This window comes from Sardina pilchardus, chromosome 7 (genome assembly GCF_963854185.1).
Source record: "Sardina pilchardus chromosome 7, fSarPil1.1, whole genome shotgun sequence".
NCBI lineage: Eukaryota > Metazoa > Chordata > Actinopteri > Clupeiformes > Clupeidae > Sardina > Sardina pilchardus.
The window spans coordinates 31,797,324-31,815,337 of record NC_085000.1 but is presented as its reverse complement, the minus strand read 5'-3'; the positions used below and the strand labels follow the sequence as shown (position 1 = coordinate 31,815,337).

The 18,014-nt window shown below is 46.2% G+C and overlaps 1 protein-coding gene across 4 annotated transcripts in view; it reads right to left on the bottom strand.

The window, feature by feature from the left end:
• Nucleotides 1-18,014, bottom strand: part of lama5 (laminin, alpha 5) — an 82,208-nt gene that overhangs the window by 17,307 nt on the left and 46,887 nt on the right. For 3 of the 4 annotated variants that reach the window (XM_062541818.1, XM_062541821.1, XM_062541822.1), the window contains 29 exons: nucleotides 17,635-17,791; nucleotides 16,278-16,407; nucleotides 15,787-15,929; nucleotides 15,472-15,575; nucleotides 14,888-15,041; nucleotides 14,346-14,509; nucleotides 13,964-14,072; nucleotides 13,744-13,841; nucleotides 13,325-13,526; nucleotides 12,640-12,766; nucleotides 12,334-12,473; nucleotides 11,812-11,927; nucleotides 10,571-10,782; nucleotides 9,909-10,110; nucleotides 8,462-8,606; nucleotides 7,988-8,128; nucleotides 7,367-7,528; nucleotides 5,734-5,847; nucleotides 5,142-5,225; nucleotides 4,409-4,639; nucleotides 4,062-4,175; nucleotides 3,385-3,515; nucleotides 2,713-2,793; nucleotides 2,068-2,282; nucleotides 1,794-1,894; nucleotides 1,335-1,518; nucleotides 974-1,114; nucleotides 488-639; nucleotides 121-231 (listed from right to left, as the gene is read on the bottom strand). In XM_062541818.1, coding sequence (XP_062397802.1) covers nucleotides 121-231; nucleotides 488-639; nucleotides 974-1,114; nucleotides 1,335-1,518; nucleotides 1,794-1,894; nucleotides 2,068-2,282; nucleotides 2,713-2,793; nucleotides 3,385-3,515; nucleotides 4,062-4,175; nucleotides 4,409-4,639; nucleotides 5,142-5,225; nucleotides 5,734-5,847; nucleotides 7,367-7,528; nucleotides 7,988-8,128; nucleotides 8,462-8,606; nucleotides 9,909-10,110; nucleotides 10,571-10,782; nucleotides 11,812-11,927; nucleotides 12,334-12,473; nucleotides 12,640-12,766; nucleotides 13,325-13,526; nucleotides 13,744-13,841; nucleotides 13,964-14,072; nucleotides 14,346-14,509; nucleotides 14,888-15,041; nucleotides 15,472-15,575; nucleotides 15,787-15,929; nucleotides 16,278-16,407; nucleotides 17,635-17,791 — 4,165 coding nt within the window. Of the gene's footprint in view, nucleotides 1-120; nucleotides 232-487; nucleotides 640-973; nucleotides 1,115-1,334; nucleotides 1,519-1,793; nucleotides 1,895-2,067; nucleotides 2,283-2,712; nucleotides 2,794-3,384; nucleotides 3,516-4,061; nucleotides 4,176-4,408; nucleotides 4,640-5,141; nucleotides 5,226-5,733; nucleotides 5,848-7,366; nucleotides 7,529-7,987; nucleotides 8,129-8,461; nucleotides 8,607-9,908; nucleotides 10,111-10,570; nucleotides 10,783-11,811; nucleotides 11,928-12,333; nucleotides 12,474-12,639; nucleotides 12,767-13,324; nucleotides 13,527-13,743; nucleotides 13,842-13,963; nucleotides 14,073-14,345; nucleotides 14,510-14,887; nucleotides 15,042-15,471; nucleotides 15,576-15,786; nucleotides 15,930-16,277; nucleotides 16,408-16,761; nucleotides 16,877-17,634; nucleotides 17,792-18,014 lie in introns of all 4 variants that reach the window. The other variant, XM_062541820.1, reaches the window with a different exon arrangement.

The following is an 18,014-nucleotide window of genomic DNA, read 5'->3' as shown; positions in this document are numbered from 1 at the left end:
ATCCACAAACAAGAGCATAAGACGAACCCAGATAAATTAGAAAACAAACTGTTTACATACTAGAGCTGCTAAACACTAATTAACATTAAATGCTGAATTAAAGTTAAACAAATTACACACCTTTTTTTCCAGGTCTTCTATATCCGTGTTTATATTCTGCAGCTCTCCTTCGATCATGTCGGCTCGGTTCCTGCTCTCATCCAGGCTGGCGTTGTAGTTCTCTATGGCATTCTGGGAATAGGAGTCTTTGAGTTAGCAGAGCTAAATATGTGCCATTGCTGGTATGGTGTGTGTGCATTTGTACAGGAGTATAATCTATGAGTGAGTGGAAGAGACCATGTCTCTGTGTGTGTGTGTGTGTTTGTGAGAATGTATAAGAGAAAGATAAAGAAATAGTGTGTGTTTGTGTGAATATGTGTGTGTGAATATGTGTGTGTGTGTGTGTGTGTGTGTGTGTGTGTGTGTGTGTGTGTGTGTGTAAACTCACAGCGATAGCCTCCATGGATGCGTTGAGATTGTGTAGTTGTCCCCAGGCAATGGAGCTGGCGTTGAGGCTAGTGAGCTGGTTGGCCACAGAGTTGAAGTTGTTCGACATCACATCCAGGTCCTTCAGCAGAACTACCACACAGCTGTCACACGCTGCCAACAACAACACACACACACATTAACACCACCATAGTCTTTTACAGGGAGCTTACACGGAGCATGGAATTGAAGCATTCCATTCACACAGTGGCTATTAGTCTAACAATTAGCTTCCACTATGATAAATGGAACTGGCTACACCAGAGGTGATGGCAGCATGTGGGTCAGGAAAAATAGACCAGTCTTCTGAAATATTTGTAATGCATTAGGAACGTAACGCTTGCGGACCCAGTGTAGCACTGGTGTTACTCTCATCACCACCAATGTGTGTGTGTGTGTGTGTGTGTGTGTGTGTGTGTGTGTGTCTACTGTAGATGGCAGTACTCACGTTCACAGTAAGAGACTTCGCCCCGCTGTACCAGCACGCTGTTCTTGTTGATGCAGGTGTCGCACTGTTTCCCTGTGAGGCCATCCGCACACCTGCACTCTCCTGTGCGCGGATCACATCTGCCCGCCTTACACTCGCACTCTACACACACACACACACACACACGCACACGCACACGCACACGCACACGCACACGCACACGCACACACACGAACAAACAAATATTAAATCATGACAAGATCTTCTCAGCAAATTCCGGTCACACAATAGGTAGCGTAAAGTCTCCATCTCACTGTACTGTGTTTGGAGTTGTGTCTGTAAGCCACGTTGCTACTCTCAAGGGCACTAAAACTGGACTCACTCTTGCAGCCGTTGGGGCCGTAATCCCAGAATCCAGGAGCGCACTGGCGGCAGTGGGGTCCGTTGACGCCGGGTCGGCAGGCGCAGGAGCCACTCTTGGGGTCACACGGCTGGACGAGGGCGGCCGAGGCGTCACAGTCGCACCGCTGGCACCCCGAGCAGGCGTCAAAGCCATACGTGCCGTCCTGAACAACAGCAGGACGCATTTAGGAGACTTTGTTAGGGGGGCTTCACTGGATTTAATCAATGACTTATTTAACTGGCTGATGCTTTTGTGCAAGTATCCAATGCAAGTGACTTGCAAATTTCAATTATTACAAGGGCCAGTGCCTTGCTCTAGGGCACAACAGTAGTAGCCAGGAATCAATATAAGAGACTCGAGAGGGGTTTTCAACAGCTGCATGAAAGCCTGTGGCATGATGCACATCATGAACAGAGCTAAAGGATGGCACGCTCTCACCTCACAGCGGTTACATCGGGCTCCGGTCACACCAGGCTTGCACTGGCACTGGCCTGTATGTGAGTCACATGATGCGGTGCCACACGGGGAGCAGTTGCATTCTGGGTAACGGAGTTTGTTTTGAAATGAGAAAACATTAGAAACACAAACTGTTAGCAAACACACAGCAATATTATGCAGGTTTATATAATAAATAAGGTTTTATCTGACTTTGACTATGAATGCCTTTTATGCTCTTTAAGGTTTGCAGTCATTTAGTCTAAACGGGCCTTACTGGTGCAGTTCTTGGCGTTGACGGCGTCTCCATAGAAACCCGGGGCACAGGTCTCACAGTGCGGGCCGGCCGTGTCGTGCATGCAGCCCTGGCACTCGCCCGTCAGAGGGTGGCAGTCGCTGAACAGCATGTTGGGGTCGGTGTTGTCGTGGCACTTGCAGGGCTGGCATGTGCTGCCAAGCACCATGGGGTTACCGTAGAAACCAGGGGCACACCTACAGGGGAGGGGGGGAATTGTGTGAGTCTGGTTTTAGCAATATAATTTACAGTGGACAGGGGTTGCTGAAGAAATATGTAAATGTAAATCAGATTTCTAGGCCAAGTATACTTGCGTATACAAGGAACTTGGTTTCTGCATTTATCCCATACGTGAATTAGTGAACACACATACTGTAGCTCACAGTGAACACACAGTGGGGTGAAGTACACACTAACAGTGAGCACTAACAGTGAGCTGCCTTGCTACAGTGGCGCCCAGGGAAAATATGAATGTAAATGATTTGAGGCCCATTAGAATAGCACATTCCTGAGCTCGGAGGTAGCAGTGGAGGTCCTGGCTAAGGTGCACACACCTGAGATTGACCAGATGCCTTAAAGGAGGAGCAGCTTGCCAGACTAGCGTGAGCTACAGAGAAACACACTGACCTTTCACACTTGGGTCCAGCATACCCCGACATGCACAGGCACTGCATGTGATTCGTCTTCTCCACACATCCAATGGCAAAGCTGGAGAAAGGGAATATATAGAATTTTAGTATTTTATTCAGAGAAAAAAATATTTTTAATAATACAATTATCCCAAAACACAATAACAGCAACAACAACAACCGTAACTTCCAAACTATTAACCACGACTTATACTGTACATTCATTTTGCAAAATTTCTTCCGCTATGAGGTTAATACACAAGGGCAGTTGATATGGTATTAACATAACTTTGTTTCTTTTAACTTGCATAAAACACTGTCCTGTGGCTACACAATGTGGCTAATACACAGTTAGTTATTATATTATGAGAGAAGTGGAAATATAGAATATTAATATTTTATTCGTAAAAAAAAACCCAACTTCTTTTTAAAAATTGTTAAACATAGTCCAAGATTCCAGATTCACGATTTTTTATTGGCATTCCAAAAAACACTTCAGAAAGTGGAGTGTAGAATGAAATTCCATTGCATGGGACCATCACAAAAACAGGCATGAAATCCCCAAAATAATATGAAATAAATGTATAATAAATAATAAATAATCCCCAAAACGTAATGACAGCACCAGCTATGTAAAGAGAGAAGCGGAGAAGGCGAGAGCTGCACTGACTTGTTGGAGGCCACCTGCAGGGGGCAGGGGCAGCTGGTGCAGGACACGGCCTGGCCTTCCACCGTGTTGTTCCCAAGGAAACCGCCGGGGCACCTCTCACAGTGGTCTCCTGCAGTGTTGTGCTGGCAGTTCTAACAGGTCAGAGAGAGAGAGAGGGAGAGAGATCACAGCCATTAGCTCAGTAATTAATATCATCAGCAGTCTCAGAGAGTGGTAGTGAGTGACTGGTCAGAACAAAAGCGCTCTTGCACAGCTCTTTGTTGGGACAGGTGATACTTATAGGAGAAGTCCCACACACTGTCCATTACGCATGCAAAAAACATTCATTCACACAACATTTCGGTCAAGGTCTACATGACCGAAACGTTTATGAGAATAAATGTTTTTTTTTCATGCGTAATAGACAGTGTGTGGGACTTCTTCTATAAGTATCACTGGTGACCCTTACCTTGTCAGATAACAAACAGCTCAACATCTCACACTGCAATCTACTTCATTAGTTTGTCGGTTGTCAAAATAAGAGACGCAATACATCCTACATCTTTTGAGCACTACTACAGTATATGGTATTTAAATCAGAATTATCCACAGAACTGCTCCAATTGAAAAGCATACCCACCTCACTAGCTCTTGTCAAAATAATGACCTCAAGATGTCATTCACGTCACTGAACTCACCATACAAATTCCTGTCCCGTCCAGACACTGGTCTGAGTGGCCATTGCAGTGGCAAGGAACACACTTGCCCAGGAACAGGCCCTTGGTGTCTCTATAGAAACCTGGGGCACACTTCTGCAGAAGCACACAGAGAAAGAGAGGGGCGGGATGAGAGAATTGAAACACTTTCACACCACTACTGTAACATTATGCTAACTGCAACTGAGTCTCTCTGAGATTTGTTTACTTTTTACCATTTACGATTTTATTTATTGTTTATAAATCAAAGGGCTGTAGAAAGTAGTTGGGTCTACTACTGTCAAGTTACTGCAGGCAGAAGCCATTAAAAGATAAGTGCCTTTGAGTACCTGGCACGAGTCACCCTGGTAGTTGGCAGGGCACATACAGATCTCCACATTGTTGGCATGGCGACCGGCAGGCAGGCTCTCGGCACCCTCCAACACGGCGGCGCGGATCGACACGGCCTCGGCCGACTGCGAGTGCAGAGCGCGGATCTGCAGCGATTCCAGACCCACCAGCACCATCATCAGTTCCTCGCGCGACACCACGTTACCTGTCTGGGCGTGACGGAAGCTCCCCTGGTGGGCAGACACAGACGGACACAGAGTGTTCATTACTGGTAAATAACCATGGTAAACAACAATAGGAATAGGCTGCAGCACATTTCCAGCTCTAAATCCATCCACGAGAACAACATTGCCTTTACTCCTCTGCTTATAAAATGCAACAAAAAACATGGCCCTTTAGAGCACGACTGAAGACACTTAAGTAGCATTTCACTTAAAATGTCGACGAGCTACAGCGCTTCAGAAAGTAAAAGTCCTACCATGCATTGGTTCTACCTGTGCATATACAGTAACACAGGTGATTTCACTGTGATTTCTACCTGGCTGAGGAGTTTAGAAACAGCTGCCAGTCAGAATCCGCTGGTTTAGTGAATGGTTGAAACAAATACGGTATATGGTAGTACTTCTACTTTCTGTGGCTGGACTAAAAAACACCTCTGAAGATGCTTTAATTCCACTGAAATGAATCAGTCTGGCTGTGATGAAGAAAGACATCATGGCAGTGTGCTGTTACCTCCACCAGGTGGACTATGCCCTCATGGGGTTCCTCAGCAGTGGGGTACTCTCTCTCCATGAACACCAGAGTCATCTGGTTCCCCTGGACACACACACACACACACACACACACACACACACACACACACAAACAATTAACAAGATAGAATTTATCATTCTCTCGCTGACAGTGCATTCTAATAAAACCATACTCTAGGACAGGACCATGGAGACCTTTCACTGTGACATTTACGGCAGACAGACCATATAAGGTCAAAAACAACTTCACAGATGGACTGATGAAGTCACTGTTGAGTATGATGACCACACATGACATCTAAGCTAAACATACCATATACAGTATGGACTCGGGTTTCCATGAAGGGGGATAAGCCCTTAGTTAAACAGTCCTTTGAGCAAGATTTTCCCTTTTGAAAGTCAACTCTAATGAAACTCAAGACCAGCATTAATTTAGGAAACGAGCATGTGAAGACAGACGTCTCTGGGTACAGTGTTTCCTGAGAAGAGAATGGCTCAGTGTTCTGCTTGGAGAGTCAGGGGAGGGAGAAGAGGAAGAGGAGGAGGAGGAGGATGCTGTGGAGTTGAAGTACCTTAAGTATGACGTCGGGGCGAGAGGCCTCGGAGGGCAGGGACAGAGAGTCCCCTCTCATGGTCATGGTCTGAGCGTGAAGGCGGTAACGCAGGTGGCCTCCATAAGACGACACCTGGACAACACAAGGAAAGACATGACAAGGGGAGTGAAAATATATATGGTTTGACAAACATCGAAGGTTGCTGAGTCAAGACTGGAAGAGTTTGGAAGAGGGGAATAAAAAGTTAAGAGTGGAAGAGTTTGGAAGAGGAGAACAAAAAGTCAAGAGTTGAAGGGTTTGAAAGAGGGGAAGAAAAAAAATGGGGAAAGAAATGAAGACAGAACAAAAGTGCAGTCTTTTGGTTACAGCTAAACAAAAGGATAATCCATGAGCTCACCACAGGAATTGAAGCTAAGTCTTAAGAATGTCTCAGACCAAACAAGCATGCGTTGTCTCCTGATCCGATCGCCACGTGTCTGCCTCTGCACGCACTGTCCTTTATTACCCCTAGAAGCTGCTATCTGATGGAGCTTCCTTTTAGCCCTCAGCCACCACAGGCTACATCCTACTGCCTACACTCTAAAAAATAAAAGTGCTTAAATTGTTCTTTACATTTCTGGATGGTTCCATGGAGAGTAAAAACTCTGTTTTGAACCATTACATCAGGCGAAACGTTCTTCACATTGGAAATGGTTCTTCATAGCCTCAGATCATATTGGGCTGGGCCTATTATGTATTTTTACTATGCTACTCATTAAATTGTTCTTTAAAGAACTGTTGCCTCGATGGTTCTTTGAAGTATTGAAAAGGGGTCTTTTATGGCATCGCTCTGAAGAACTGATACTGGCCCCAATAGTATAGTATATATAGAGAGAATATACTGTAGGCTAAGAGCCTTCATTCAGAGCCCATAAAACAGGTCACCCGGTACAGTAGATAAGGGAGCTCAGACAGGAGTAGACAAGAGAATGAGCACATAGATAGATAGATAGATACAGTAGATAGATAGATAGATAGATACAGTAGATAGATAGATAGATAGATAGATAGATAGATAGATGCTTTGTGATCCTGGATAAGGAATCGTTTTGAGTAAGCTGCCCTCCCATTCATCAACCAAAGATCCAACAAATACATTTGAACTCTCAAACAAACATTTGTTTCCTGTCATATCCTGTAATGGCATGCAGTGGAATGGCACTGTGGTAAACATCAGAGAACCCAGGTAGCCTCATTGTGCAACACACACACCTGGTCCTGTTGCTTACATCAAACAGTGCATTGCAATCTGCCACTTTGACCAATTAATCACATTACTTTTCTCGCTCATGGTTGCAAGGAATTTCTGAACCCTTTCACCCTACAGGAGTATAGCTTGACATCAGGCCTGCTGGAGTCTCAAAGCCTCGTGTGCAAATGAGCCACTGAGCCAGTGATGAGATTTATGGTCTGGGGGCAGACCTGTTGTCCAAAGCAATATGTTGAGCGGGATCAAGAGTTCCCCTGCCTCATAACCTTCCAAATTCCACCCTGCTGCTGGAGCTTCGCTTCAGGACACAGCGGCGATCACCTCATCTCTCTCTTCCCACCCTTCTCTGTCAATCTCTCCCTCTCCTCAGCTCCTCAGCTCCTCAGCTCGTCCTCAGCTCACCTTGTCACCCAGGTAGGTGCGAGGAGCGTGCCAGTGCAGGTCCTGGTAGACGTCGGGGACGTCGCTGAGGTCGGCCTCCACCAGGTCCTGTCCCGGGTAGACGGAGACGGGGATCTCCTGGCGGTCGCCTCGCAGCAGCACCCAACCCATCATGTCCATGATCTGCCAGAGACGGACGCATCACATGACCATCACATGACATAAACGCACATTGACTACATGATGCTACTGCACATTAAGTAGGCTACATGATGTTACTGCACGTTGACGTTGCATTATGTTACTGTACATCAGCTATCTGACTTTAATGCAAATGAACAATACTATGTGACATTACTGCACATCAACTACATGATGTTTCTGTACATAACATTACTGTACATGAACTAGAGTGTCATGGAGTTCTTAGCCTCTGCCTCATCCATGACTGTAATTCTGCATGTCAGGACACCTCAGTGCCCATCATCCCTTGTGAGTTCTGACATTACTGTACATTAACTAAACAAATAATGAAAAACTCAATTTCCGCTCATTTCTGTGGTTTTGCCACATGCGCTCTAACTCTTGGCGTGACTACACATTATCCAGCAGGCTCTGACTCTGATGTTTGGTTTGTGCTACCTCTTTCCTGCGCTTCTCCGAGCTGCGGCAGCGGTCCGTGGCTCCGAAGCAGAAGCACTTGGTGCAGCCCTTGGGGTTGGTGGGGTCCAGGTGGAAGGTGCCCAGCCTGCACTGGTCACAGCGAGAGGACTCCACGTTTTCCTACGGACGGGAGACGGAACAGGTCACGAGAGGATAAGAGGTGATACGCACATCAGATACGTAGCTCCCATTCATTGATTTTCTGTCGTTTTGAGCATGTGCATCATTTCCTCAGACTTAAAAGACAGAACAGGTTAATGTATGATTCAACTGTCAATCGACCAACGTGTGCACAGCCCTGTAATTCTCTTTTCAACGGTGCCCTGCCACAGCACTGGTAACCAGACAGAATAGCTCATGTCTTGTCAAGCTCAACATAGGTGCCTCAATGGCTAGAGGGATGTGTTTCCTCTCCCTGATGGACACAGGTTGACAGGTTTGACCGAGACCCACCTTGCAGAGGCAGCGTCCGGTGTGGGAGTCGCAAATGTCACTCTCTGTGCCGGCCTCATTGCAGTCACATGGTCTGCAGTTGGGGTAGCCATAGAAACCAGGGGCACAGCGGTCGCACTGGCGTCCAATGACGTTATTCTTGCATCTGTGGAGTCATGAAGGGAGGGGACAAGAAAAAAACATTGATAAAAAATAGATTTGCAAAAACATTTACAGACAAAAATAACTCTCAGGGAATAATTTTAATGCCACAAATAGACAAGAAGGAGGGTACGTGTACAGTATGTTTGTGCGTTTGAGTGCATTTGCACATCTGTGCATGTTCAACAGCATGGGGAGGTCAATGCCCACATTTCTGGCCTTAATCAGTGGCAAGTCAGCAGTATGTCAGGCCTACCAACTCGAAGCAGTGTTCAACCCGAGGCAACCGTTGCTTTACAATTTGCTGTCTTGTCTGAACAGATATAGTAGATTCCTCGCTGTGGAGTGGGAATGTGCCTGGGGAATGTGCCACTGTTCTGGGGAATTTCTCTGCATTGGAACGATTAAGGATAGAGGGAGAGAAGACATGAGAGAGAGAGAGAGAGAGAGAAAAGAGGATTCTAGGGTTCATCCCTCTGCTGATCTCTCCATCTGAAGTCCACTCTGTCCAAGTATGACTAAAAGCATCTCTCAGCGCTGGGGTGATAGGGCAGCTCTCTTGTTGCACTGGTTGCCCTGATGAGGAAGAGCGACCTTTCCTCTCCTTCTCCTAGTTTGGTGATTTGAAGTCCCTTTTATTATTCAGGGAAGTAAAAATAGGGTCTGACATTCCGGGCTAAATGACAGAGGACGTGAGCACTTTATGCTTTCCCAGGAACACTTTATGGGAAGCCAAAGTAGAGGGTGGATGTGTGTGTGAGTGTGTGAGTGTGTGTGTGTGTGTGTGTGTGTGTGTGTGTGTGTGTGTGTGTGTGTGTGTGCGTGCGTGTGTGTGTGCGCGCGCGCTTCTGTGGTTCTGTATGTGTGTTTAGTGGGTGCACACAAAAGACAGGCAAAATATTTGAACAGGCTCCTTATTAGCTACTGTGAGTTGCATGAAGACAGACAGGCTGGTCTGTTCCCGTGATGCACGGGAAAATAAATAAGCTCTGACGATATTAGATGATACTTCCCGCTACCCTGTGTTAACAGATTCAACACAGACATGTCAAACGCACTGAGCCCAATCCCTCAGTGTGGCACTGAGCCCCGTGGCAGTGTGTGTGTGTGTGTGTGTGTGTGGGAGGAAGCATGCAGATATGGAGGCAGAGATGTTTTGTTTATCCCTAAGTGTTGAATGTTATAAATGGAGGCGCCCGTAAAAGTATGTGAGTCATGTCACCTTGTCAATGACTATTTTTGTATTTTAGCAGATGTTTTCCTTGCTTGCGTTTGGGATCCAAATAAAAGCATGTTAAACGTGTACCTGCACTGGCCGCTGTTGGTGTCACACTTGATGTCCTGGGAGGTGATGCCCGGGCGGGAGCAGTTGCACAGCTCACATCCCACCAGCGGGTGGCAGCCGAAGGTCTCGGGCTCACACTGGGTGCACTCGGGCCTCAGCGTCCGCGGGGGGCAGATGCACTCACCGGTCACCGGCTCACACAGACGCGTCCCGCAGTTACACGCTGAGGACGCACAGAGACCAACAGACAGATAAGTATCACACAAAGCAATCTCATAAACGCACATGCACACAGACACACACACACACACACACACAAACGCACACACACGTGCGCGTATGCAGGCATGCACGCGCACACACACACACACACACACACACACACACACACACACACACACAAACAACAGAAACTTACACACTTACACAAACACAGCTCTTGCCTACAGTTGAGAAATCTGACAAACACACACGCACACAGACGCACACACACAAACACACACAAGACAGCCTACAGTCGAGACAACCCAACTACTAAACCAACATCAGAAATCTTCTACACTAACATCCTGTCCTTGCCTTCCTCTATCTCACTGGTGTTTTCTTCCCCTCCCTCTCCACTGATTCACCCAGAGCCAGTGGGGCTCCCTTCCTCCCTGGCCCTCCCTGCTGTGGTGACTTACGTCTGCAGTTGGGGAAGCCCCAGTAGCCGGTGGCGCACAGCGAGCAGTCGCGGCCGATGACGTTGGGTCGGCACCTGCACTGGCCGCCGAACGCGTCGCAGGAGTCGCTCTCGGCGCCGACCTCGTGGCAGCCGCAGGGCAACGCGCCGTCGTTGAAGAGCGCTGACAGGGACACGGCAGAGCTGCGGCAGAACGGCGAGGCTTTGTCCACGCTGGACGTAGAGGTGGGGGGGGGGGGGGGAGAAGAGGGCAGAACAGGGCAAAGCATGAGCAAAGGCAGAGAGAAGCATGCCGTGTGTTTTACTGCAAGTTTGAAAAGTCATACAAGAAACTGATTTAAAAATTAAATCATATCTTAAAGCCATTATGAAATGGTACAGCCGGTCAAGTGGTATATTTCGGTCAATATTCTTTTTACTGGCTATTAATCGGCTGATTTATGATGCTGACCAAGCAAAACAACATAATGTATAAACGTTCTGTTGTCTGTCATATTGACGGACAGAGTTGTAATAACTCTGTCATGTTTTTTTTGTTCGTTTAGTTGTAGTAATGGTTGCTGTGGAAAGAATTCTGTTTTATACAAGCTGCAGCAGGTTGGTTAAGTAAATATTTGTGGATTAATTTATTTAACAAGCCGTTACATAATCTGTCAAAATGACGAATTTGTATGTAATTCTGCCGATGGTGGAGAATATTTGGCAAGCACTGCATCACAGATAGGGAAAGAGACACGTACTGTATGTTGCATAAAACTTCTATGCAGGGAAATGTGAACATATCATGAAAATCTTGTAATAAAAAGCTTCAGGGGGTACACACATAAAGATTTGATAAATCTCAACCCATTTTTTATCTGTGAGAGAACCCACACATTAAGATAAAAAATCTTTCTCGGCTGCCCTCGGAACACCCCACACACTATAGGATTTGCAGTCGCAAATATTGAACATGTTTGATATTTACGAATATCAGCGCCGAACATTTTCCGAGGCTATTGTCGGGAGACAATTTTGACTCTTAACACACCAAACACTACAATAACATTTCATAAGACAATCTTAAGAGTTTAAGATGATCGGCCGTTTTCTGTCTTTTGTCGGACTCATAAGGGGGAAAATCAGGGCAAAATCAGCCCGATCATCTTTATGTGTGTACTCCCCTTTCTTTTCCAAAGATAAATAACAAATAACACCGTTCAACGCATTTACTGTGAATATTGGTACTACTAGAAGTCATACTCAATGTAGAAGCTGTTCTGTCCGCAGTTGCTGATAAAGTCATAGGATTTGTCTAGAGGCTCCTCATGCATGAAGCTGGAACTGTAGCTGTTCTCTGGAACCACCAACACATAGTCCTATGACAAAACAAACAACACAGAATTTCAGTCATTTCACAGTCAAACATACAAACCACTGCATCAACACGCTGCAGTTATGTACAGTATGTAAATAACATGCTAATAAACAATCATTCATTCATAGATGTACTTGAATATACATGGCTATTCATGGATTTCATCAGGTCCCTTCTAACAGGTATAGAAAATCAAGCACCTAGATTATGAATGCAGACTGCATGGTGCTTGATTAAGCCACCTGTGGAAAGGGACCTGATGAAACCCATGAATGGTTTTATGGTTCATACTATAACATCACTCAAAGGGAATACTGGCTTGTTGAGACTCCTGTTGATGCAGGTCTTGTTTATCAAACAGTCTACTGTACATATTAAAGTATGTGCTCCGTGCCCAAGTCACTCACCAGCCAAAGTGTTTTGCCCTCTGGCACACGCACTGTCACGATCACGTCATGGTCTGTCACATCCAGGATGATCTGGTTCTCCGCGATCAAAACACTACGGCAACCGTATCCATGGGGACAGAAGGAGGCGTTGGCATGACCTGAGCAGCATGGAGACATAGCATCAGAAAGGGTCAAAGCGGAGTAGTAACGAAGGATCTTTGATAGAATGATGACACAGAACATACCGTAGAAGAGTGAGGAACACCACACGTATCATAGCAACCACAATCTAACCAAGAGGCTGTATGACAGCAGGGAGCTCACCTTGCCAGATGCGACCACCGTTGACGTACACCTGCGCGGCGAAGGTGGGGTGTTCGGGCTGATGGTAATGCAAGATAAACACGTAGCGACCCAGATCATGCACACGGGTGGAGTACACGACAGCATTCTGAAGAAGGAAAGAGGAGGTTACAGTAAAAATGCTAAACAAAACAAGACTGGGAGAGCTCACTCAGATGGACTTTGCTATGTGAATTTACGGAATGAGTAAGTGGCAGCTCAATCTCGATTTTGAGTTTTGAACTCACCCTTCCCTTAACACCTTCCTTTTGCCATGTGAATTTATATTTATTCATTTAGCAGATGCTTTTGTCAAAAGTAATTTACATATGTCAGCTATATTACATGGGCAACTGTCCCCTGAGCAACTCAGGGTTAAGTGCCTTGCTCAAGGGCACAACTCTGGAAGCCAGGAATTGAACCCACAACTTTTCAGGCTTTACATGCTATGTCAGCTTGTGTGTTTGTGTGTGTGTGTGTGTGTGTGTGTGTGTGTGTGTGTGTGTGTGTGAGTGTGTGTGTGTGTGTGAGAGAGAGAGTGTCTGTCTACTGTATGTGTCAGCATGTGTGTCAACTGTGTGTGTGTGTGTGTGTGTGTGTGTGTGTGTGTGTGTGTGTGTGTGTGTGTGTGTGTGTGCGCGCGCGTGCGCGCGCGAGTGGAGCTCACCTGTGTGGAGTCCAGGTGGGTGAGGTCGGCGTTCTCAGCGGCAGTGGCGGGCCTGTTGCTGGCGGGCCAGTGAGGGGAATCAGCAGCCGTGCCTGGGTCAGGGGGAGAGGCCAGGATGGGTTCCTGGACAGAAGATCCCTGGCCATCCTTCAAGATCAGAGACTTGGGCGGGGTCTGGAACCGTGATGGGATACAGGAACCACTGTACAACAGAAGGACAACACAAGAGTAGAAGAAACATGTTAAAGATTTCACAGATAGGCATTGCATGTGACATTAGCATTTTGAATCATAGTAACTTAACAAAACAAATAAAATGAGAGGTAGAACTTAAATATGGACTACATAATATTTAATGCACTGACTACAGATTAATGATATACATGAGACCCATGTTGGGATGCTGATCTGCTGATCACCTGTCAGGTAAGAACTGCCCATGTGTGCTGATGCAGTGGATCTTGGGCACCAAGTATTCCATGGTGAACTCTGTCTTGGGGATGAAGATGACTTTGTACTGAGAGAAAAACAAAAATGAAATGTACCAATCGATTAGCCAATCAGTCAACATACACTGTGCCACAGTGACAGCTTTTATTGCAGTTAATTTCATGAACTGTTGAGCTGTTGAGTTCACACCAGGAAGAAGCTGGCTCTGTCTGCAATCAACTGGAGATCGATCTCAGTGGACAGTGAGAAGGCAGCCACGCGATCCTGGGTGTCCACTACTACGGCTCGGCAAAGGAAACTATGGGCAGAAAAAGAACAAAAGAATATTCACCATACAGCACATGATGGATTTTTTTTCTCTCTCAAACAACAGTTTGAGCATTGAGAATAGCCTTATGGCTGAAACGTCTGTTCCCTTTCAGTAAAAACCTTTTTCAGCACAGACTTGTGTCTTCAATTTTTTTCACAGTGCAAACTTTTCCTGCTTTCTCTCAAACAACAGACATACAATTTCCTCACACAAACACACAGACAGACACACACACTTGCAACGACCCATGTTGCCCCTGACCTGTATTTGCAGTGGGCCAGAGTGATGCGTTCCTGCCGCGTGCGTTCCCCGGGTGTGTTGACGGAGACAGTGAAGACCTGAGCTGTCTCTTCCTCACTGGCATACTCCACCACTATGGCATAGTCTCCAGGAGCGTGCATCTTTCCGATCAACTGCACATTAATCTACAAGAGGGGAACAAACACCAGAGTTTGAAAATTCTGTTGAACAAAACAATCAGTCAAGTATGTGCTCATGTGCCAGATTGGCATATTCATTAAAGTACACATTGTTGGCACAGGGTGACTGGCACATAGTGACAACATATACATTAATCATTATACATTAACAGCACAGACCTGTACAACCACACTAACCCACACATAAAGGCACACAACAGCATACAGCTTATCTACAGACCAGGGGTGCGTTTCCCAAAACCATCGTTCCTAACCTAATAGCAACTTAGTTGGTTGGCAATGGGACATTGCATTGCAACCAGCAAAGCAACTACAGTATGGTTTTGGGAAGCATGCCCCAGGCCAATGAACAGAAGCACTTACGTCATTGCCGCTGCAGATGGCCATGGTGGGGTGTCTTGGGGTGATCTTCTCGCTTTGGCAGGGCCGGGGCAGGTGATTATCAGCCCTGCAGCTCGCATCATTACCTGAGATGAACAGGTACTCCTCTAGCGTCAGGTGCTGATATTGCAGACAGCTACAGGGGCAAGCCAGATAGGGTCAGAGGTCAAATCACCCATTAGTCATCAATCATCACACACCAGAGGTATGTTCAAATTCACAAACATGGGCAAACATTTGCGAACGTTAGCAAACAGTTTTCTGTTTGCCTTAAGTTCTCCGCGAACGTTTGCAAACACTCACAAATAGTCTGAGGAAGTAGTTCTCTGTGAACATATAATGGACTGGACTTGAACATCTGAATATAACTGCTCACAGAAAACACATTTGCCATGAATGTTCACCACTGCTTGGCAAATTTGAACAGAGAACATATTCGCCAAAAACGTTCACCATTGTTTGCCAAATTTGAACGCACCTCAGGACATGCATGGAATCTCATAGAGCTGACAAGATTATGAAGGTGAAAATCAACTGTGTTGTATGAGAATTTTAAGTGTTATTACTTCTGACTGGCATCCTGGGTGGGACTGTATGTGCAGGGTTCAGTGACTTTGAACTGGAGGATGGGGGCCTCATAGTACGCACTGGGCAGGAGCACCAGATAGTCCTGGAGAGGGAAAGCAGAGCGAGAGAAAAAGGGAGTCAGAGAAAACACTCAGTCGAGAAAGCAGATGAAGGTGCATTTAAGCACTCAACAAAAACAAACAACAGCTGTTCTCAGTCTTAAGCGAGGGAGAGGACAGAGAGAAAAGAGCCCTGGCTTATTTCAGATGGCTCCACGCTCCTGTGTTCACTGTGTGCACGTGCGGTCAACTCACCAGCAGAACGCCCTCGGCCTCGATGATGATGGTCCAGGTTCCGTTGTTCAGGACAAACGGCTCCACAAACCTGTTCTGAGGGATGCTGACGAAGGCAGGCTCAGAGCTGGGGGCGAACACGATCTCTTTGGATTGTTCCAGGCCTGTGGGAGTGGAATAGGGAGAAGGACACATGAGACAGAGAGGTTAGATTGGATTCAATTCTAGTGTGTAGAGATCCCTGATCACAAATAATGTCACAAACTGTTATACCCTGTCTAATAAGGTAAATATCTAAGAAGTATGATACAGACAACCTTCCCATATTATCCATCCATATAGTGTCAAACAAAACAATCCAACAGCCCATCTAGCAGTTTTGAGGTGGATGATTAAGGCCATAGTCATAATCACACTTCTGAGCTAATGAACCAATGTTACCGAACTGATTTGATCCAACTAATTGCATCCTGAGCAGAGCTGTGACTGGTAAAGCCTCCTGTCAGACATACCTCTCCCGCTCGCCTGATAGGCTCTGATTTTACCCTTGGACACGGCGGAGTCAGTGTTTACATATCTGAGGATGAAGAGCGTGAGGTAGCCGTCGGCCTCGTTTATATGCACCGTCAGTTTGACTGTGCTCTAGGGGAGGAAGAGGAGGAGGAGGAGGAGGAGGAGGGGAGGAGAGGCAGAAGGAAAGGGTGAGGGTGGGGGGGTGACAGCACATAACAAGGTCTGGGTTAAAGACCTGTCTTTAGGGAAGGAGGAGGAGGAGGTAGTAGGGTTTACTGTACTTGAAGGCCACAGCCAACAGCCAATCCGAGCTTAGGAGATCAACCACTTCCTGCCACCATCATCCAATCAGTGTCACCAATTGAGACAGGATAGAAGTCGATGGGGTGGGGGGGGGATGCAAGAGGGGAGTAAAGGGGGAGATAGCAGGGGCAGTAAGAGGTGGAGAAGCAGGGTTGCCATTCCCACACACGAGGTTCCTACCATACTCCAGCACGAGCACCCTGCCCTGCACATCCACCGGGCCGCGGTTCACATAGCGCAACACCACCTGAAACACCTCCGGAGCGCTCACCACCACTGATACCATCACCCTGGACTAGAGAGTGCAGCCACCAGAGCAGGCCAGAGAGAGACAGAGAGAGAGAGAGAGAGAGAGATGGAGAGAGAGATGGAGAGAGAGACAGAGATAGACAGACAGATAGATAGATAGATAGATAGATAGATAGAGAGAATTACACAGTTGATACATAGAGAGATTGAGATGAAAACAGAGAGACAGAGCAAGAGAGATATATTTAGAGTGATGTAAAGAATGAAAGAAAAAGAGTAATATAAGAGAGACAGAGAGATAGAGAGAGAAATGAGAGAGAGAAAACAGAGATACAGAGAGGGAGGACATACAAGACAAGAACAAACAGAACAAAGCAAAGCCAATCCTTAATACCACCACCAGCATACACCTCTTTAACATACAGTACGCATACAATCCCTCACAACATCCAGCCCCCCCAAAACAACAGACTGTAGCCCCTTATACAGCACTCAGACCCAAATACAGTTCAGCTGTTTACTAAGCCAGGCCAGCCAACACAATGGCACAATGCAATACAAAACAGCAGAGAAGTTCACAAGCATGCCACAGGAATTCACATAATACTACAGGAATTATTTAGAGGACACATTAAGCAAACACTAAAAAATAAAAAATAAATTTTACATTTACATTCGACATTACAAACAACACAAATATTAATAAATATATATAATTCAACAGACTGCATTGTGTACACATTAAAAGTACAGTAGAGTAGACAAGCGACCAGTAATTTTTTTACAATATGAGTGGAGCCTTACCTGGACAGGTGACATCAGGGCATAACCTCTCCAGCTGAAGCCCTCGAACTCTAGAGGGTTGTAACCAAACCTTACTGGACGGCCATCCAGCATGGTGCCGTCCTCAATCTCGTACTTCATGTGGTGCAGGTCAGGGAAGTAGTGGTCAGCACGAGGCCTTTTGGGAGAAAGGTGAGATGGGGATGACACTGAGCCAAGGGCAGCTACCATCATTTCCCAACTATTAGCATTAGCGGCTTGTACATTGATTTTGCTAAATTTCTTCCACTATGACGCTCTACACGGGGGCAGTTAATATGGCATTGATATGGTTTTGTTTATTTTACAGTAACTTGCATAAAACACTGTCCTGCAACTTACAGTATACACAATGCGGTTAA